General features: G+C 46.7%; 1 protein-coding gene across 1 annotated transcript; it reads left to right on the forward strand.

Annotated features, from left to right (window-relative positions):
* Positions 1 to 734: 734 nt before the first annotated feature.
* Positions 735 to 15576, forward strand: AQP3 (aquaporin 3 (Gill blood group)). The gene is made up of 6 exons (XM_082242213.1): positions 735 to 931; positions 11904 to 12030; positions 12650 to 12787; positions 13802 to 13920; positions 14057 to 14274; positions 15302 to 15576. The coding sequence occupies exons 1-6, from the start codon at positions 824 to 826 to the stop codon at positions 15486 to 15488; spliced, it is 897 nt and encodes a 298-aa protein (XP_082098339.1). The 5' UTR covers positions 735 to 823; the 3' UTR covers positions 15489 to 15576.
* The last annotated feature ends 3641 nt before the right edge of the window (positions 15577 to 19217 follow it).

Consider the following 19217-nt stretch of genomic DNA (forward strand, 5'->3'; position numbering starts at 1 on the left):
CTCCCTGTACGTTTCTGACAACAATTCAAAGTGTTGGTGCTGACCTTTAAAGCCCTAAATGGCCTCAGCCCAGTATACCTGAAAGAGCGTCTCCACCCCCATCGTTCTGCCTGGACACTGAGGTCCAGCACCGAGGGCTTTCTGGCGTTTCCCTCACTGTGAGAAGCAAAGCTACAGGGAACCAGGCAGAGGGCCTTCTCGGTGGTGGCACCTGCCCTGTGGAACGCCTTCCCATCAGATGTCAAGGAAATAAACAACTACCTGACATTTAGAAGACATCTGAAGGCAGCCCTGTTTAGGGAGGTTTTTCATGTGTGACATTTTAATGTATTTTTAATCTTTGTTGGAAGCCGCCCAGAGTGGCTGGGGAAGCCCAGCCAGATGGGAGGGTACAAACAAATTATTATTATTATTATTATTATTATTATTATTATTATTATTATTACTTCCCTTGGTCTAGAGGGCGCCAGGTTGGCAAACGCAGTGCCACTGGTGGAATGAGTTGAATCAGTTGGGTTGTGGTTTTAACTGCACATGAGTAATACTACTGGAGGGGGTGGAGCAGAGGAGCTAGCAAAACCACCCACTCAGCCTTACGCTGTCAAGAAAAAAAGGAAGAAGGAGTGGGAGAAATTGCAGTTGAAGATAAGTTGGTGAGGGTGGAGTTTTTCAGGGGAGGTGTGTCCAGGATTCCTCTCCCTTTCTGCACGTTTATAAGGCGAGGCAGGTCTGCTCAAGAGCTACAGAGAGCCAAGCTTGGAGAGCTGAGAGAGACTCTTGCTCAACTTGACACAGAAAGCGGAGAAGAGACAAGGCAGAGATCATGGGACGGCAGAAGGACCTTCTCTCAGCCATCGGCTTGAGGCTGCGGATCAGGAATAGACTTATCCGTCAGGCCCTGGCTGAGTGTCTGGGAACCTTGATCCTGGTGGTAAGTAGATTTTGGGGGAGCAATGGGCTTGGGAGACAGGAGAAGTTTTGGATTTATTGTATTGCAGAGACGTAAGAGTCCAGATTTCATCTTCTCATAAAAGTTGTGGGATACTTTGTTGAGTGGTGATCCTCAGAGGTTAAAAAGGGTTTGGCACAACTCTTGCCTCTGCACAACTGCTTTTAATGGGATGTTTAGTAACAGAAATTCCCCTTTCCTTGTGTCCTGGTGGAGGGGGTCTTCAGAAGGTAGGGAGGAATTGGAAATAAAACACTTTCAAAGGTCAAAATGTCTTGGAACAGGAAAGATTTTGAGTTACACAGAACGGCAGCAAGCAGTCTCGAAGCGTTCTGTGTAACCTGAAAGCCTGCATGTTCACACAGCCAGCCAAATTGACTCTCCAAAAAGATAGAACTGCAGGCAAGTTTGCATTTTTTTCAATGTACCCTGTAATCTCTACCCCCCCCCCAGAGCATGAATTCACAAGCAGAATTCTACAGTTAATATTCTTAGGAGCAATGTCTCGTTTTCACAATAGCCTTGTAAGGTGTGCCCTCCTCATAAAATCCCGTTTCACAGATTGAGAACTGAGTCTAAGTGACTTTGCTAACCTGGTGCCCTCAAGGGGTTTTGGACTACAACTGTAAGCAGCACAGAGTTTGAAACAACTGGAGGCCACGAGGTTGGTAGAGGCAGTTTTAGGTGTGCACTTAAACTGTGAAAGTGGCCCCCACTTTTTGAGGGTGCCAACACCAGCAGTAGCAAGCCTTCAGTGGCAAAATTATGCTTTGCTCTGCATCGGAAGTGAAAGAACCCCAAGTGCTTGCCCAGTTCGAAAGCACGTCAAAGTGCAAGTAGATAAATAGGTACCACTCCGGCGGGAAGGTAAACGGCGTTTCCGTGCGCTGCTCTGGTTCGCCAGAAGCGGCTTAGTCCTGCTGGCCACATAACCCAGAAGTTGTATGCCAGTTCCCTCGACCAGTAAAGCGAGATGAGCGCTGCAACCCCAGAGTTGGTCACAACTGGACCTAATGGTCAGGGGTCCCTTTACCTTTACCTATGTAAATCTCACCTGTAACTTGCAATAGCCCACCTTGGCTCCTTTCTCTTCCAAAATGCACGAGGCAGCTATACTGTCAGAACCTGCACCCCCCAAAAACCAAACAACCGCCCCCAAAAGAATCCCAGGAAGTGTAGTTTGTTAAGGGTGCTGAGAAATGTAGCCCTGTGAAGAAATAAACCACAGATCCTTGCATTCTGGGGAGGGGGAAAGTGTGGCTTACATGTGCTTTAAATGTACGGTGTGTACATAGCCTGAAACACAGAATATATATGGGTTTGTTTTGTTGTTGTTTTTAAAAAAACCTCTTCTTTTAAGTTTGCCGCTGTGAAAGAGGGAAATACCATTGCAGAATCCGCTCAGCAGTTTTTCAATGCAAAGGCTCCCCAAGATTATAAGCATCCGAATCTGGGAGCTGTTGCTTAGCTGCATCCCTGTTTTAAAACCATAAAAAAGTCAGAGACGTTGCTTCCAGATGACCTGCTCCTTGAGCATTCCTCCCGATCTGCTTGCACAAAGTCTGCTGGGTAGAGAGGTGATACGGCACCAGCCGTTGAGGGAGCATTTGTTATGAAATGTTTGCAGGGAGGTTAGACACTGTTGCATTACGTGAGCGTCATCCTGTGCCTTCCAGCGCATTTCCCTCCCTTCCCTTCCCTCGCCTCCAAAAACCTTACCTTTTTTTGCGGGAATTGGACTTGTTTTGCTCAAATGGCACGACGTTAATTTGCTGGAAGGTGACTGAAAACCCAGCTGAAAAGAGCAGCAGCCTGGAATTGTCTAGAGATGGGGATTCTGTGGAAATAGGTTGTCTGAAAGACCCCGATGTGTGTGGGTTGTGCGGTCAGTGCTGTTGGCTTTCCCTGTCGGGTGTGGTGGGTGTTTTCAGCTGTGTGTGTGTGTGTGTGTGTGTGTGTGTGTGACTTGCCATTGTCGACACGAATGTTCACAATTATCATAGCCCCAGTTGACTGCTTTGCCTCTCTGCTGGGAATGTGAGATTGGTCTGAATGGGTTTTATTTTGGAAGAAGGCATAGTTGGCCTTACTTGCTGCTGGTACCTCGGCACTTAACTGTTCAATTTACAGAAGGTCCAACATCGAGGAAGCTTCCCAATTGAACTCCTGGGATCTCTAGGGAGGGCTAGAAGAGATCTCAAATACTGGAGAGCGGCTGCCCATTTCAGCTTCAAATTCCTCCTTTCAGCTCCCTCTGTCCTCACCCTCCAATGTGCTGGAGGGTTGTCACGCTCACCAAGCTGTGATGCATAACTCATTCCAAAAGCTGGAGAGAGATTCCCAGCTATCAGGACCCTGCTATTCCACCCCCCCCCCCATCGGCCAGCTCCCACCAGCTGCCGGGTATTATTCAGTAACAAGCCATCCTGCATAGGAATGTCTGGCCAGAAGCGCTAAGAATAAAATTATCTTCTATCTACCCCTGGGCTGAATTCCTGAAGGCCAGAGGTCTCGGGCTGTTGTAGCACAACTCGGTGGCAGAACCCCTGTCGTGTCACTGCAACCTGACTATACCTTTTCCATCTTCTAGCTTCTTATTTTTCAACCCATTGACAGCTCCCTCCTGCCCCTCTCATTTTAGCCATCTGTTACCGGCTGCAATCGATTTTCATCAGGCACCAGCTCTCACCACTGTACTGCACTGTCTTGTTGGAAACCCAGCCAGATGGGCGGGGCAGAAATAATAAATTTATTATTATTATTATTATTATTATTATTATTATTATTATTATTATTACACCCATGCAAATTGGCCATCTTGTACATGGCAATTGACTGGATAACTTTTTTAAAAACCAATCAAAACTCAAGCAGACAGGCCCCTGCCCTGCAAAAGTTACAATTTAAAGTTTCACAGTAATGTGAGATCAGACATGGGGAACGGAGGGACGAGAAGGATGGAAAAGGCAAGGGGTAACGAATGATTTCGTGAGAAGCCTTTAAAATGGCATTAAAGAGGGAAGTCACTGTGTATAATTTCTCTATATGTATGCCCAGACTTCACAGGGAATGGGAGGAGCTGTGCGTTAAGAGATCCTTCAGAGGGCTGGGAACGAGGAAGCGTTTTCAAAATGTTCTGAAAGGCATCTGATCTGTTCCCAAGTTCAGCTTTTGTGGCAGAATGCCAGAGAAGCCCTTATAGGATTTAACTGAGCGAAAACCAGAGCTGTAAATTTAATTGATTAGAGCGCAATCCAAACCATGTCTCCTTAAAGTAAATCCCTTTGAATTCAACAGCGGGGCTTGCTTCCAGGTAAATGGGGTTAGGATCACAGCCTTTGCTGGTTACATTAATCAGTTAGGAAGACCTCTCCAGGGACTGAAAAGACACCTGGATGAATTAGCCAAAAGATTCCCCTTCATAATGTATTGTTTTAAATGTAAATATTTATTTTAAAAATTGCATTATTTTAAATGCTAGTGTTTATTAGGATGCATGAAAATGTGTGCAACTTTAATTATTGGACAGTCCAACCATAGCTGTCAACTTTCCCCCTTTTTAAAGGGAAATTCCCTTATTCCGAATAGGATTCCTCGCAAGAAAGGGGAAAAGTTGACAGCTATGAGTCCAACCCGAGGCAGTTTACTCTGAAGTAAGCCACACTCTGTTCAGTGGGGCTTCCTCCCAGGGAAGCATGCATAGGATTGCAATCTTAGACTGAAATCATAGGAGGAGGTAGCACAATCAATGCGCCAAATGAATACAGATCCAATACAGATTTAAAAGCTGCCTTTCCTCCCACCTCCAAGTTCCCCCTCCATTTTCCTGGCTCATTCACTTCACATCCACTTTGCTCCAGGCAGTGGTGATGAGCTGTGCCATGATGGCTGGTTGTGGGCTGGGACTGGGAGCTTCTCTCACTGCTGGAGAAAACCTTCTGGGCTAAGCCAGGAGCTCCTTTCCAGCTGACCATTAGGTCCAGTCGTGACCAACTCTGGGGTTGCGGCGCTCATCTCGCTTTATTGGCTGAGGGAGCCAGCGTACAGCTTCCGGGTCATGTGGCCAGCATGACTAAGCCGCTTCTGGCAAACCAGAGCAGCGCACGGAAACACCGTTTACCTTCCCGCTGGAGTGGTACCTATTTATCTACTTGCACTTTGACGTGCTTTCGAACTGCTAGGTTGCCAGGAGCAGGGACCGAGCAGCGGGAGCTCACCCCGTCGTGGGGATTCGAACCGCCGACTTTCTGATCAGCAAGTCCTAGGCTCTGTGGTTTAATTCACAGCGCCACCCACATCCGGAGCCTTTTATACCTTGGGCCAAAGTTCCTCCTCCTCCTCCTCTGGGGGCCCAGCTTGGTGGGGCTGAGGAGCAGGAAGGGGGAAGAGGATGGCCGTGGGGTGTGGCGCCCTGGGCCAAGCAGGAGGCCCCCATAGCTGCTTGCCTCGAGGAGCCATCAGGCCCCAGCTGCTCTTTTATCAGCTCCTTGCAGGCAGCAGGACCAGGCACTGAGCACACAGCCCTGGAGACGCCCTGGAAGCTCACAGCCCGAGAGCCATTTTGCAGGGGCAAAACACACCCCACAGACCCATTTAGACCCATTGCACAAATGAAGGCGCAATGGGAGCAGTAAGAGAAATGTCCTGGGTGACACAAAACCAGAGCTCCCCTCAACGAGCCCCAAAAAGGGGGAGTCTAGGATTGGCAGGACCCTGGGGGAAGAGGGGCTGGAGTCTGACTTGAAAGAGGTGGGCAGTGGTTTGTGGGGAACTGGGCCAGCCAGGAGGCAAGAGTCGGAGGCAGGGGAAGCTTCAGAGCTGGAGGAAGAGGAGGAAGAAGAGGCAAGGCAAGGGCCAGCGGCTTCCTCACCTCCTTCTGCATCTCAACTCTCTCAGAACCAGGAGAGGACTGAACAGGATTATTGGGGGTAAATTATCCTTGCAGTTTCAACCCAGAGACAGGAGGCAAAGGGCTTCACTCGCAGTTCGTCTCAATACAAAAATCTCCAAATGGATCTGAACTTCAATGCCTAAAACTCCAAGGATCTAGAGACCATGCTAAGGGTGGTCAAATTCTGTGCGACTGCCATAAAACTCAGGGAACAAGCTGTCCTGCCAAAATGATTAAGGTTTTAAATGACAATTTTAGGTTATATTTTAGTGATCAAGATTTAATATATATTTTTAATTGCCACTATATCTGAATTGTCTTTGTTATACCCAATTGCAATTCAGTGTATTCCTGTTGTGTTTATGATTTCCCTTACGTTGTAAGTGAGCCGGAACTGGTCTGTGGCCGTAATAATAAAATTCAGTTCAATTCAATACCTGGTTCTCGCTCTGGCATGGTTTATGGGAGGCAGGGAAGCGCTGAGTGCAAAAGCACTTTGCCTGCTGAAAACCCTCCTACACCGCCATTAAGAAGCTAAGGTTCTCCTCCACCACCAAGGCAGAGAGACTTCAGAGTAAACGTGTAAAACTCTGTGTGGTAATCTCAACTCGGGTTTCTTAAAGTGAGAACTTCAGCTTTTTCTGCAGCGAGAACTTTCACTCCTGTACGCCTTAGGGAATTCCTGCTTCTCAGAAAAACGCTTCCATCAGTGCCAGGTTTAAGAAATTAATCTCAACACGCCCTGCAATCATTCGAGATCCATATCACATCTTCATTAGAGCAAAGGAAGCCTGCAAAAGCCTCCAGGTGAAACAGTCCACCCTGCGAATGCTCCAGGGATTTGCTTTCAACAGGGAAACAGCTTCCATCGGAGTGTTTTTAAATGAGTAATAATATATAAGGAGTGCGGAGCTACAGGAAGATGAACTTTAGCAGGGACTAGCAAGCTCTTAAACATCTGCACAAGAGGCAGTAACTGTTGGGCAAGGTCTCTCTACCTGGAGGGCTTGTTATCTACCTGCTGCTACACACCCATCCGGCTCGACAGGGCGGGGCAGCTGAGCACACAGCAGCCCCAATAAAATGGGACCCAAACCCCTGGAAGGAAAGAGAAAGTGGCCACTTCGAGAGTGCCATAAACTTGCAAAACAGCAGGGAGAAATGTCCTGTTGCAAAAGCCGCCTTGTTGCGTGAGGCCAAGCCAGTGCGTTACACACACAACGTGCAATTTTGTCGCCTTCTGCTGTGATCTTGATCTGGATGCAACTATGCTGGATATTTGCATCAATAAGAAAGTTATAGAATCACAGATTTGTAGAGTTGGAAGGGACCCTGAGGAATCCTAGCTGAGGAACTCCTGGCAGATGGGCCATCCAGCCTCTGTTTAAAATTGAATGTTTTTAAATGAACCCACCACCTTCCAAGTGGGTCAGTTCCACTGTCAAACGGCCCTTGCCACCAGAAGGTTCTCCTCAATGTTTAATTGAAATCTCCTTCCTTGTCATTTGAATCCGTTGTTTGGGCAGCTGTGCCTGCGTGGGAACACCAGTGCAGCTCTCTGCAGGACTTGCTGTGCTGAGTTGCAGCTACATGGGTACAGACCTTACGCATCAGTAGAACTTATGATATTGCACCTCTCTGAGAGTCCTGTGCTGTGCAGCTGATCCCTAACCTCTTCTCCCCTCAAATCTTGGGGTGCTGGCCTGTTTGCATTGCCAGATGCCCCACTTTGTTCTCTGGTGGCGAACACTATTCGCTTCTGAGCCAGATGCAGGGATAAAGTCCTGCCTGGAAGTCGCTTCTTAATCCGCCACTCTCTTTTCCTGCCTTTGCTAAAGTGGTTCAGATCTTTTGTAGTGACATCTGGAATAATTTTTTTTAAAGGGGGGAGAGTTCAAAGGGGGAAGGCAAACATCTGGGATTTCCCTTCCAACCAAAGCTGCTTGTCGTTAAGACAGTGATCTGAAGGTGGCTTCCTAACACAGAGGAAGTTGGAGGCACGAATGCCAGTTTCTGGAAACCACAAGAGGGGAAATTGAGCTCTTGGGCTTGGCTTGCAGGCATCTGGTTGGCTACTATTGGAACAGGATACGATTGGCCTGATCCAGCAGGATCCTCTCCTTATGTTCTTACAATATGATTTACCGTATTTTTTGCTCTATAAGACGCACCAGACCACCAGACGCACCTAGGAAAACAAGAAAAAAAATATTCTGAATCTCAGAAGCCAGAACAGCAAGAGGGATCGCTGTGCAGTGAAAGCAGCAGCAATCCCTCTTGCTGTTCTGGCTTCTGCGCAGACTGCATTCGCTCCATAAGATGCACACACATTTCCCCTTACTTTTTAGGAGGGGAAAAGTGAGTCTTATAGAGCAAAAAATACGGTATCCCAGACTTGCTCACACTCATGCCATTTGGACTTTTTACTGTGGTCGCAGAGAGATTGAGGCATCTCATTCAAGAGCAGAGATTTGCGCGTGCGTGCGTGCGTGCGTGCGCACACAAACACACACACACAGAAGTTTTCTCTCCTCAATTTAGTCCCCAGATCTGATGCACTATGACAGCTTCAACCATCCTGGTGGTCTCCAGACCCTCCATCTGCCCTGATTTCCAGGGACAACTGTGGAATTACAGAAGCCATCTCTGTTTGTGATTTCATCCCCCAAAGTCCTGCTTTTCGATGTCCCTCTTTTCCCTGGAGAAATGTTGGAGAGGATGCTATCAGCCTCAGCCAGCCTGGACACAGGAGCGGTAATCACAGGGCACCAGGTTGGGGAAGATTGCATTGTGCAGGTGGCAGGCTTGGAAGGCTTTTCCTCCAACCCATCCTCTTCCAAAGGTTAAAGAAACTCGCAGTTGTACTCAAATCTGCTTACTTTAAAAGAGATTTTCTTTTAACCAATCCAAAAAGGTTTGCGCTTCTGTTCACTTGCACCAAAGCCCCACCTCCTGAAATGACATGCGCAACATAGCAGCGCAGGAAGAACACAGGAAGCTGGCTTCTTCTGAGTTGCGCCATTTAGTTCAGTATTGTCTGCACGGACTGGCAGCAGTTATCTGGGGTTTCGGGCAAGGTTTTCTCCCAGGCCTCTTTGGAGAAGCCAGGGATTAAGCCTGCGACCATCCGCATGCAAGGAAGAGGCTCTGCCACTGAACTATGGCCTTCTCCAGCTGCAACACACTGGCCACCAGCAGAGATTTGCAGAATGTGTGCTGCAGCCATCACTGGTGGCAATCAAAGCCCTCTTGGTTCCAGGCCGCCAGATTTTTAAACTTTAAGGTGAACTGATCCCCCATCTCCTCTTTGCGTGAAGGGATCTCGTCGCTGGGAGCTCAGAACCTCTGTTCCTTTAAACGTCAGCCTTTCGTGTTTTTAACTGGGTGTTTGTGACGGATTGCCTAGCTGACTGATTTTGGCAGGTTGGATTAGCATTCGCTGCTTTTTGCTGTTGTTTACGCACCGCAACAAAGGAGAGTTGTGAACAGAGGAGGCTTGGCTGTTCTCCAAAAAGAGCAGCTCTGGAGAAAGGCAAACACAGATGGATCTGCCCCATGGGGGCGCTCTCCCTTGGACAGTCCTCCTGTCAATCACCACGGAGGGCTCATCCACACTTGCATGTGGCCCATGTTTTATTCTCTTTGTCCCGAACGAGAGGTTTTTCCTTCGCCTTGCCGCTTTCCCAGGGAAAACCCACCGTTTGCTGCTGAATCGGAACAAATGTCAATCTTCAGAAAACCCGACTGATGTCTGTGATGATTCAGAAGTAAACAGTGGGCTTTCCTGGGGGAAATGGGTGGGGGAAATGAAAAACCTCTTGCATGGGAAAGTGGAATTGTGGATGAAGGAGAGCTGTCCGTTCTCTTCCTGATGCTTTTTACATGGAAAAACACTGATAAATTGTGCTCTAAATTGTGCAAATGGGTGGCACATAATCTGGGGTGCCATTTAGACTTTGCACCCCAGGCTCCGTAAATCTCTGGGCTGACCCCTACCCTGGGACAAAAGTTTCCTGTGCGCTTTCAGCATAGCTGTCAACTTTTCCCTTTTCTTGCGAGGAATCCTATTCAGAATAAGGGAATTTCCCTTAAAAAAAGGGGAAACGTTGACAGCTATGGCTCTTAGTAACATTGGGCTCAGGAGGAAATAAGTTTCAAGAAATGCGGGGTTTTGTGGCCTGTCAGTCACTCCTTTTAATCTCCATCTCTCACCTTCCACTATATGAGGCCATTCTCTCATTCAAGGTCTCGGAGCCTCGAGATCTGACAAAAAGCCTTGAACAACTCCAACTGAGCCAGGTTTCATTGTTCAAAAGAATCCAGTTTTCCCGGAAGCTTTGAATCGGCCCCTGTTGCTGCGGTTAAGGCTGGTTTGCAAAGGCTGTTTGCGCTTCATGCTTCGTCACCTTGACCTCCCTCGCAGGGAAGTTGTGACTTTGGGCGATAACATTCTTTCTGGGCTAGTCGAACATACACACTGCAAAGACTTGTGTGTGTGTGTGTGTGTGTGTGTGTGTGTGTGTGTTTGTCCTATACTGATTCAGAGGTCATAGGACAAAGTTGAAGGACAAATAACCCTTCAGAGCTTTTTGCGTCCGACAAGGAGCAGAAAAACAGAGAAAGGCGGGGAAAAACCACTTTGTCTGTTTAAGGAAGGGGAGGAACCCTAATCATAAGGGCAAACAGAGGACTAGCTTGCATAATGCACAAATAAAAGTTCTTTTCTGTAGGCATGCTGATAAACTTATCCATTATGCTGTGCATACAGCGTACTTCAAAATCACTAAAGTCCACATTCTGTGCCAAGCTAACCGAAACTGTGCAGCAGGAAATGTGGAATCCTCAGCCTGTTATGACTGAAGAAATTCAGCTGTGTTGCTTGGTTATTCTACTGTCCATCTTGAGATATTCGGATTGGAAGCTTTGCTAATGTATATGGCATGTGTGCCAATCAGATGGCCGGATCCTGTGTCTCAAATATCAGGCTGATTCCTGTGTGCCCAGTGAATATATCTTTGTTTTATACCCGGCCGTCGATTCTGTTGTCAGCAGCTGTTGAAGCCCCCCTGCCATGTGGGTTGTGCGATAATGTGGCAGAATGATAATTCATTCCAAGCTGAGCCAGGCGGCAGTTCTTGGATGTGTCCCCCCCCCCCCGGTGCTTTTAGTGGGACTGAGGATGCAACATTGTCTAGCCTCCCTGAAAGTAGAGACATTAAGCAGACCTTGTCTGATTTCCCCACAAACAAGTTAAGGTGAAGGCTCAATACACAAGTGTCTGGAAGTACCCTAGAATTTTTGGATTTGTGAAGATCTGCATGATTCGTGGCTCAGCAGATTGACACAAATGTTTTTCTACTTCTGAACTGCGATATTTTGGAGGATATTTAAATCTATGGCTCTAGATCCAACCTACAGGCTACTAATCAAAACAACAAGATCAACAATATATTTAAATCCATGTGAGAGATCAACTTCTCTTATGGCACTTTTTGTAGTGCATAGATGCAAAAAAAGGAATCTTGGTTTGGTTTTGATTTTAAATCTTCAGCCTGCCTTCTTTCCAAGTTTGCAAAAGTTGCGCTAGCCAGCAAACCATCAGCTAATTCAATAGACTGTCTTGCCCCACCTGCATGTTACAGGTGGGCTGTCCTTCCTTCATCATTTTCAAAACACCACTTATAAGCATTAAAAAAAAAACTAAACAAAAACAACAACTACCCAAATCCCCCAACGAAATCAGAGCCAACAATTTACATTTTGGAAAATTGCTTCAGGACAGTAGGAATGAGTTAGTGACATCACTGCTTCTAGCCAATCAGTGCTGTGCACAACCAACTTCCACTGTAAACACTCTAAACTGGGTTCTCCTAAGCTCAGTTTAGCATGGAAGGTTAGAATGTGGTTAGTGAACATCTGCAGCAGGATCACCTCTTAGAATGCCTGAAGAATAGAAAGGGAAATCACTGGATGCCTTTCATAAAGTAAAGTTATACTTTGGTGCTGATAGAGGATGTGATCCACCAAACTGGATTTGACCAGGATTTTTTTTTCTCCTTTCAGGTGTTTGGTTGTGGTTCAGTGGCCCAGTCTGTACTCAGCGGTGGAAAAAATGGACAGTTCCTGACCATCAACCTAGCTTTTGGTTTTGCTGTGACTCTTGGAATTCTGATCGCTGGACAGATCTCTGGTATGTGCCTGAACTTTATGATAGGACACAGATTTGGCCACAGTTGACTAAGGACCTCCTATTGTGGAATTTAGGTCTGCCTGAATCTTACTGTCTGTGAGTAGGTATTCCCTGTGCCTTCCAGGAACTGAGAGCAGCACTTGACGGCTGCAGCCGTAGGCTCACTTACTTGAGAGGAAACTTCACAGGATATGGACTTAACATGAATTTATCTAATATTAAAGCAGACATGCATTTAAATTTAAGTCATGTGTGATGAGAGAACTCTTGCGCAGTAGCTTACTTTGCATAATTGAGGCAGGGGTTTAAGTGGTTTAAATTAGACATAAATTAAACTTGCTCCAGCTTTGCATTACCCTGAAACAAACTTGGCCTCTTTCCAAGAAGCAACCTTTGCGTCAAAACTTTGACACGTTTAGTCATGTCACGAGAAGGATCCCTGATCCTTGGAGGGTTGCACCACCTACGAGATGTCCCCAGTAATATGAGCAGCCTTAGAACCATAGAATTGTACAGCTGGAAGGCTCACCTAGCCCAACTCTCTGCCGTGCAAAGCCCTCTCCATCTTATGCGTGCCTGGAAACAAAACAAGCACCCTAACCATGGCATTTTTCCACAGGTGCCCATTTGAACCCTGCTGTCACCTTCGCCATGTGCCTTATGGCCCGGGAACCTTGGCTGAAGCTGCCTATTTATTCCTTAGCACAAACCATCGGGGCATTCCTGGGAGCGGGTATCGTCTTCGGCTTGTACCATGGTAAGTGAGCAAGCGCATGGGTTGAGCATGTCTTCCTGAGCCTCTGGAACTTGCCTTCTGACTTAGATCTGGAATGGTAATGGGGACTTGAAATTAACACAGTTCCTTCATAAGAGTTTTAGGATATGGCAGTTTAATTCAGGGCAGGAATTACCGTATTTTTCGCTCTATAAGATGCACCAGACCATAAGATGCACCTAGTTTTTGGAGGAGGGAAAAAAAATATTCTGAATCCCAGAAGCCAGAAGAGCAAGAGGGATTGCTGTGCAATGAAAGCAATGATCCCTGTTGCTGTTCTGGCTTCTGGGATAGCTGCACAGCCTGCATTCGCTCCATAAAACGCACACACATTTCCCCTTACTTTTTAGGAGGGAATAAGTGCGTCTTATAGAGCGAAAATTACGGTATTTTGCATCCTTTCTCCTCTGGTCTGGTGGGGCTCCTCTTTCCTTTGGTGGGCAGGCAAAGTGAACTGTGTTTAGATCTTGGCCCTAGTGGGGGAATAACCCTGTTTCCATAGAGCCTTACAAACCTCAACATTAGAATGAGGGAATCAAGAGCAGCTGCAGCTGAGCTGAAGGAATACACATTGAGGTCCTGTTGCCTTTAATGTTGAGACTTTGCCTAGAGTCCCCCCAGTTAGTGCACTGGGATTCAGGGATGGGGAATTTCCTGTGGTCCTGTTGCATTCCAATTCCCACTAACCCCAGCTAGCCTGACCAAGGGATGATGGGAGTTGTAGTCCAACAACTTCTTGGGTGTGTGTGATTTTCCTGGTTTAAACATAGATGATTCCCCCCCCCCAAATAGCCAGCTTTGTTTCTTAAAAACAAATAATTTTAAAAAACCAACCCTTTGGGGGAGCACAGGATCCCCATCTATGCTGTACCCTATCTACTGATATATCCCCCCTCAAGAGTAAGAATAATCTTCTCCATATATTTATGATATAAAGAATCTGGGAATGGTGGCAAGGCTTTGATGAGATGTCTCCTTTGTTTCCTTTTTTTCTAGATGCTATTTGGGACTTTGGTGGGAACCAGCTATTAGTCACCGGTGCCAACGCCACCGCAGGGATATTTGCTACTTACCCTTCAAAGCACTTGACCCCTGTCAATGGATTTTTTGACCAGGTAAGAATGGGAGGGCTTTTGTAAGGCATTCCGAGCCAAAAGAGCCCGAAGGCTGTAAGAAGTGCAACAGGGAGACATTTTGAGGCGGAGGAAAACCATATTCTCATCTCTTCCTCCTTCCCCTTCTCCTTCTCAGTTCATCGGCACAGCAGCCCTGCTCGTGTGCGTCTTGGCTATCGTGGACCCCCACAACAACCCAGTCCCCAAAGGACTGGAAGCTTTCACCGTTGGCTTTGTCATCTTGGTCATTGGAACATCCATGGGCTTCAACTCTGGATATGCCGTCAACCCGGCTCGAGACTTTGGACCCCGTCTCTTCACTGCCATTGCTGGCTGGGGCTCAGAGGTTTTCACGTAAGTTGATGTGCCTTCACAGTAGATCATGGGTGGTCCTCCAGAGGTTGCTAGACTACAACTCCCACTATCCCTGGCCTTGCCCATGGTAGCCTAGGCACGTAAGAGCTGGAGGGCTGGTTCTTCATCCTTGCAGAAAACGTCATCAACAAGACTTGCATTTGTTTTCATTTAAATTTCCATTCACGAACAGGGAGCTTGTAATAATGAACTCTGGCTTGGGAACATCACAACTGCTATTGTTACAAAGGCTGGTGTTTTGGAGGTGCTATCACATAAATAGCTGCCCTCCAGCAGTTTCGGACTCCAGGTCCGATCAGCCCCACCTAGCATAGCCAGCAGTCAAGGAGGATGGGAATTGTAGTCCACAACTTTGGGGAGGCATCTGAAGCTCAAGCACTTTCAGTGGTTTTTGGTTTTGGTTTTCTTTTTTACTGGGACACACTGACAGCAACTGGAGACTTTTATGGGTGGCTTTTGGACTTTGATCTGCTTTCCTAAAATTTGGAGGAGCCTTTAATGATGGAAAGTTAGTATCCGAGGCTCAATATCCCTGTCAAGACATAGTCCTGGTCTATGCGCCTAGGAAGGATCTGAGGACAATTTAATTGCGAGCAAGTCCTTGGCTGACCTCCTGAGAGATATTTTCGAGGTTGACACCATCCATGGAGTCTCACGTACCAGCTACCATTGTGAGAGGGAGGACTTTGGGATTGCTCCATAGAGGATGGTTGAGTTAGAGTGATATTTCCTAATTTTTTGAAAACAGGGAGACATGAAGCTGAATTCCAGGTGTGCTTGGACCTCAGGTCTACTTTTAGGGGGGGAAACTGAATTACTAACAGGAGAGGCTGCCACCGGATGGGGAGTGCTTCCTGGGATGGGACAGGCAGTCTATTCTGAGAGGAGAAATGGGCCTTGAGGCAATTTTGGATAGAATAAAGAGGAGAAGCACACAACCCGGACATGCCAGATTGGCCGACCTTCCTATCTCACCCATCCATTTCCTTGTGTTTGCCTCTCACAGGACTGGCAGGGGCTGGTGGTGGATCCCCATCGTGGCTCCTTTCCTCGGAGCCACGGCCGGCGTCCTGGTCTACCAGCTGATGATCGGTTGCCATGACGAACCGCCTCAGCACCACCTTCACCAACATGAATGCGACGAGGAGGAAGCCGTCAAGCTGTCTAAGGTGAAGCAGAGGGACAATGTTTGAGGCTCCCTGCAGAAGCGCGACCACCCCTTGGTGTGCCAATGGACTTTTTTTGTTACAAAAACCAACCAAAAAAACCAAAAAAATAAAATAAACAAAGGACTGATAGAACCAAAAAGAAGAGAGCAAGAAGAGAATAAGACACACAGTTAGGAATTTCTTCTCCCTACCCCCATTCCCCCCCCACTTTGCCTCTGCTTTCCCCAATTGCTACGCCACCCTTGGTTCATTTGCTTTACAAAGTATGCTGTAAGCTTGAGGATTTGGGGCCTCACTCTGGCTACACTGGGGAATAGCGTGTGTCACGGAAGTCATTAAAGCGTTAAGGCCTTCGCAGCCTGAATCCTACTTTCCCCAAGTACCAACAACTCCAAACCTCACTTTAGCAAGATGCATGCAAGCACATATTGATGTGGGAACACCTTTCTAAATAGTTTTGGGGCGACCAGGTGGGTTAGAGTTAGGAAGAGTATTATGCCATTGCTGCCTGTTCCTCCACGGGACAAATCTCTGCAGGGCTGGTGTCATCTCCTGGCTGCCCAGGTGGGGTTACAGGTGGATTGTCCAGGTGGGATTGTCCTTGCCTGGACAATCTTTTCCTCAGAACAAGCTATAGAAACCACTGCCTGGAACGTCAACGGAATAAAAAAAACAAGGCATTGGGAGAACCTGAGGGAAATGTTGGTTTTCATAGGGTGCAAGATTCATTACAGAGGCTCTTTGCCACATCAAGCTTTGTAAATATAAAAATGTAACGCCTTGTTATGTTCTGTCACAGCGTCCGGGCTTTGAAAAATGTGTGTGTGTGTTAGAGAGAGCGAGAGAGAGCATATATATATATATATATATATATATATTTGCTTTCGTAGATTTTCACGGGTACAGGAATGCAGGTTTTGGTGTCTTCGGGTGTCTTCCCGCGTAAGAGTCGGGGTGTCTGTGCGACGTTTCGACGAGGTCTCACTCGTCATCTTCAGGCTGGTGCTTTCGGCTTCTTGTTACTGGAACAGAGCAGAATCTGGTGTTTGAGTTCCTATAAATACTGTTGAGGGGTGTGGTGTATAGCCTCCAACGTTCTGGGCAGAGAGGAAGTTCCTAGATTAGTGTGCCTTTTCTTCTTTTGTTCCTTAATTACTTGAGGGATATCTTGGGTGATTTCATGAGTGATATTCTGAATACCACTGGGTGTGTGTGTGTGTGTGTATATATATATATATATATACACACACACACGCTTGAAATCAAGAAGCATAAAGGCCCTTCACTCTCTTGTGGTCTTTTATTGCGATAAACACTAATTCCACCCTAGGCACTCGTTGCAGAAAAAGTTGGGATAAAATGGTGCCTGGAACGGTGCTGAATTTATGGCGGTTCCAGCAGTTTCCTTGCACAGGGAGCTGAGCCGAAAGGCCACAAAATAACAATAAATAAATAACAAATTATTGTGAAAATAATAATTTTTGGGGGGCGCTGCCAAATTTTGTCCTTGCTCAGGGCACCATATTACCAAAGTCCGCCCCTGCCAGGAACCTGGAAAGCCAGCTCATTGGTCCATCCGCCAATTGTCTTCACTGATTGGCAGCAGCTTTCCAGGACACATTCACAGCCTTAGCTGGAGATGCCAGGATTCGAACCTGATTCCTAAGTGACTCCACTTAGCATTCATGCCTATGACACAGAGGCATTCCCCGTAGGACCCAACATGGGAGACCTTCTCCGTTTAGCAAAGCAGAGCAGTATTACCTGTTAGGTACACTTTTGGGATGCTCAGAACTGGGCTTCCTCTCACTCTAAGGCTGTTGTTTTGTTGCATGACTCCAATTTATGAGGCAACCAGGTATTGCTAAAATATTTTCAATCATGATTTTAAATAATGCACGACATTCCTTGGATCGGAACATCGCCCCTCTTGTGGGGGGAATTCCTTCCTGTAGGGAAAGGTGAAAAAACATCAGGCGTGTGCTTCCCACCCAACCCGATTTGATGCATAGCTGCAGTCCGCCGTGTTGCTCCAATACAATTTGTAATGTCTACGCCATTTGTAATGTATTTCCAATTTGTCTTTGTTTTTTTAATAAAAATAAATGCATATATAAATTGTCTCATTACAGTCTTCGGGGTTTCCTTTTTCAGTTGGTCAGTAATAAAAGTTGGTGGGAAATGCAAAAATAAATAAAAATTCTCAGCAGAATTTAAAACAACAACCACCCTGTGCTACTAGATCCCAGAGGTCTGGTGAGATCGACTGATCAACAGATACATTGCTGCTTTCTTAGGGTTGCCATATGTCCTCTTTTTCCAGGACACACCCTCTTTTTCGGGAGTAAAATTTCTGTCCGGGTGGATTTTTTAATTGTCTCTGGCCTTGTTTTTTGGATTAGACATAGACATAACTTGAAGACTTGCCCTCCTCTTCTCTTCTCCTACCCCCTTCAGCAATATATCACAGCTTATATAGCCTACTTATAGTAGGGGTATTTAAAATGTGAGTCATCTTAGCATCCTCATTTTTGTTCTTCAAAATATGGCAACCCTAGCTTTCATAGAACTGTAGAGTTGGAAGGGACCGCAAGGGTCATCTAGCCCAACCCCCTGCAATGCAGGAATATTTCCCCCAACGTGGGGCTCGAACCCATGACTCTGAGATTAAGAGTCTCATGCTGTACCGACTGAGCCAAAGGCTCTGATTGGAATGGGCCTGGTGAGCTTCATTTGAGAAAGCATTCCTTGGGAAAGGTGCCACCACAAAGAAGGCCCTGCCTCTGGTAGAAATCAATTCAGTTTTAGAAGTGGTTGAAGTGGGCCTCCCTCAGAGAAGGGCCAGAAGGAAGGAGGTGGCCAAACCATGGCTGTGTAAGAAACACTTTATCCATGTCTGGCGGTCCAGTGCTTCATGAGTCAGGCTGCAAGGGGATGACAGTGAGATTAAATTGCACAGTGTGTCCAGGTCCTAAACCTTGCCTCAAATGTGTCTCTGTACCCAGGAGCCTTCTCTGCACAGGGTGTGGTGTTCTTGTGCATGGAAGATGCAGTCCAAGATGGGATTGTGAATTTTGCAAAGAAAACAGCTCTGTGCCGCTGCAAAAAAACACCCCATCGCCTCGAACCATAGGCTACTGTTGGGAGTTGGGGTACAACATTGTCCACTGTTGTGCTCCTGCATAACTGTAATCTCACATAGCCCATGCAAAAAAGATCCCAGGCTGTTCCACCCCTTAGGCTCACAGACCAAGCCTTCTGCTTGCTGGCATTGATAAATTGCCTCTTGCACAGGCAGGAGATTAGAAAATAGCTGTGCTCCTGGCTTCCCCACACCCCGTTGGAAATGAGTCAAGGCTTTTTTTCCTGACAAAGCTGAACTGGAATTTCAGATGCTGCATCCGTACCTTTCCCTATTGATATTAATTATAGCAATAGTAATATTGTCATAGTCAAAATATTGACTAGTCTAATATTGTCATAGTTATTCTTAAATCACCCTGGTGTGTTATCCCAGGAGTGTGGACTGGGTAAAAGGACATGAGATATTCTCCTGGGCAGAGACATTACAAGTTGCAGGAACGAGCACTGTCCCTTGTCTTGAAATAACTTGCTTAGAGATAAATTATATTTTATTTTCTCTTGGAAGAAGATTCCTCCCAACTCATGGGAGGACTATTTATAGCAGTGTTTCCCAAACTTTAATGCACCTCCTTAGTTCCATAAATGTGCCCCCAGTGATCCCTACCCTAT

This window comes from Podarcis vaucheri (genome assembly GCF_965113315.1).
Source record: "Podarcis vaucheri genome assembly, chromosome: 11".
In the NCBI taxonomy this organism is placed as follows: domain Eukaryota; kingdom Metazoa; phylum Chordata; class Lepidosauria; order Squamata; family Lacertidae; genus Podarcis; species Podarcis vaucheri.

Coding starts and splice junctions, on each gene's coding strand:
- AQP3 (XM_082242213.1), top strand. CDS start 824: ATGGGACGGCAGAAGGACCTTCTCTCAGCCATCGGCTTGAGGCTGCGG. Junction 12,031..12,649: donor GATCGCTGGACAGATCTCTG/GTATGTGCCTGA, acceptor ATTTTTCCACAG/GTGCCCATTTGAACCCTGCT. Junction 14,275..15,301: donor TGGGGCTCAGAGGTTTTCAC/GTAAGTTGATGT, acceptor TGCCTCTCACAG/GACTGGCAGGGGCTGGTGGT.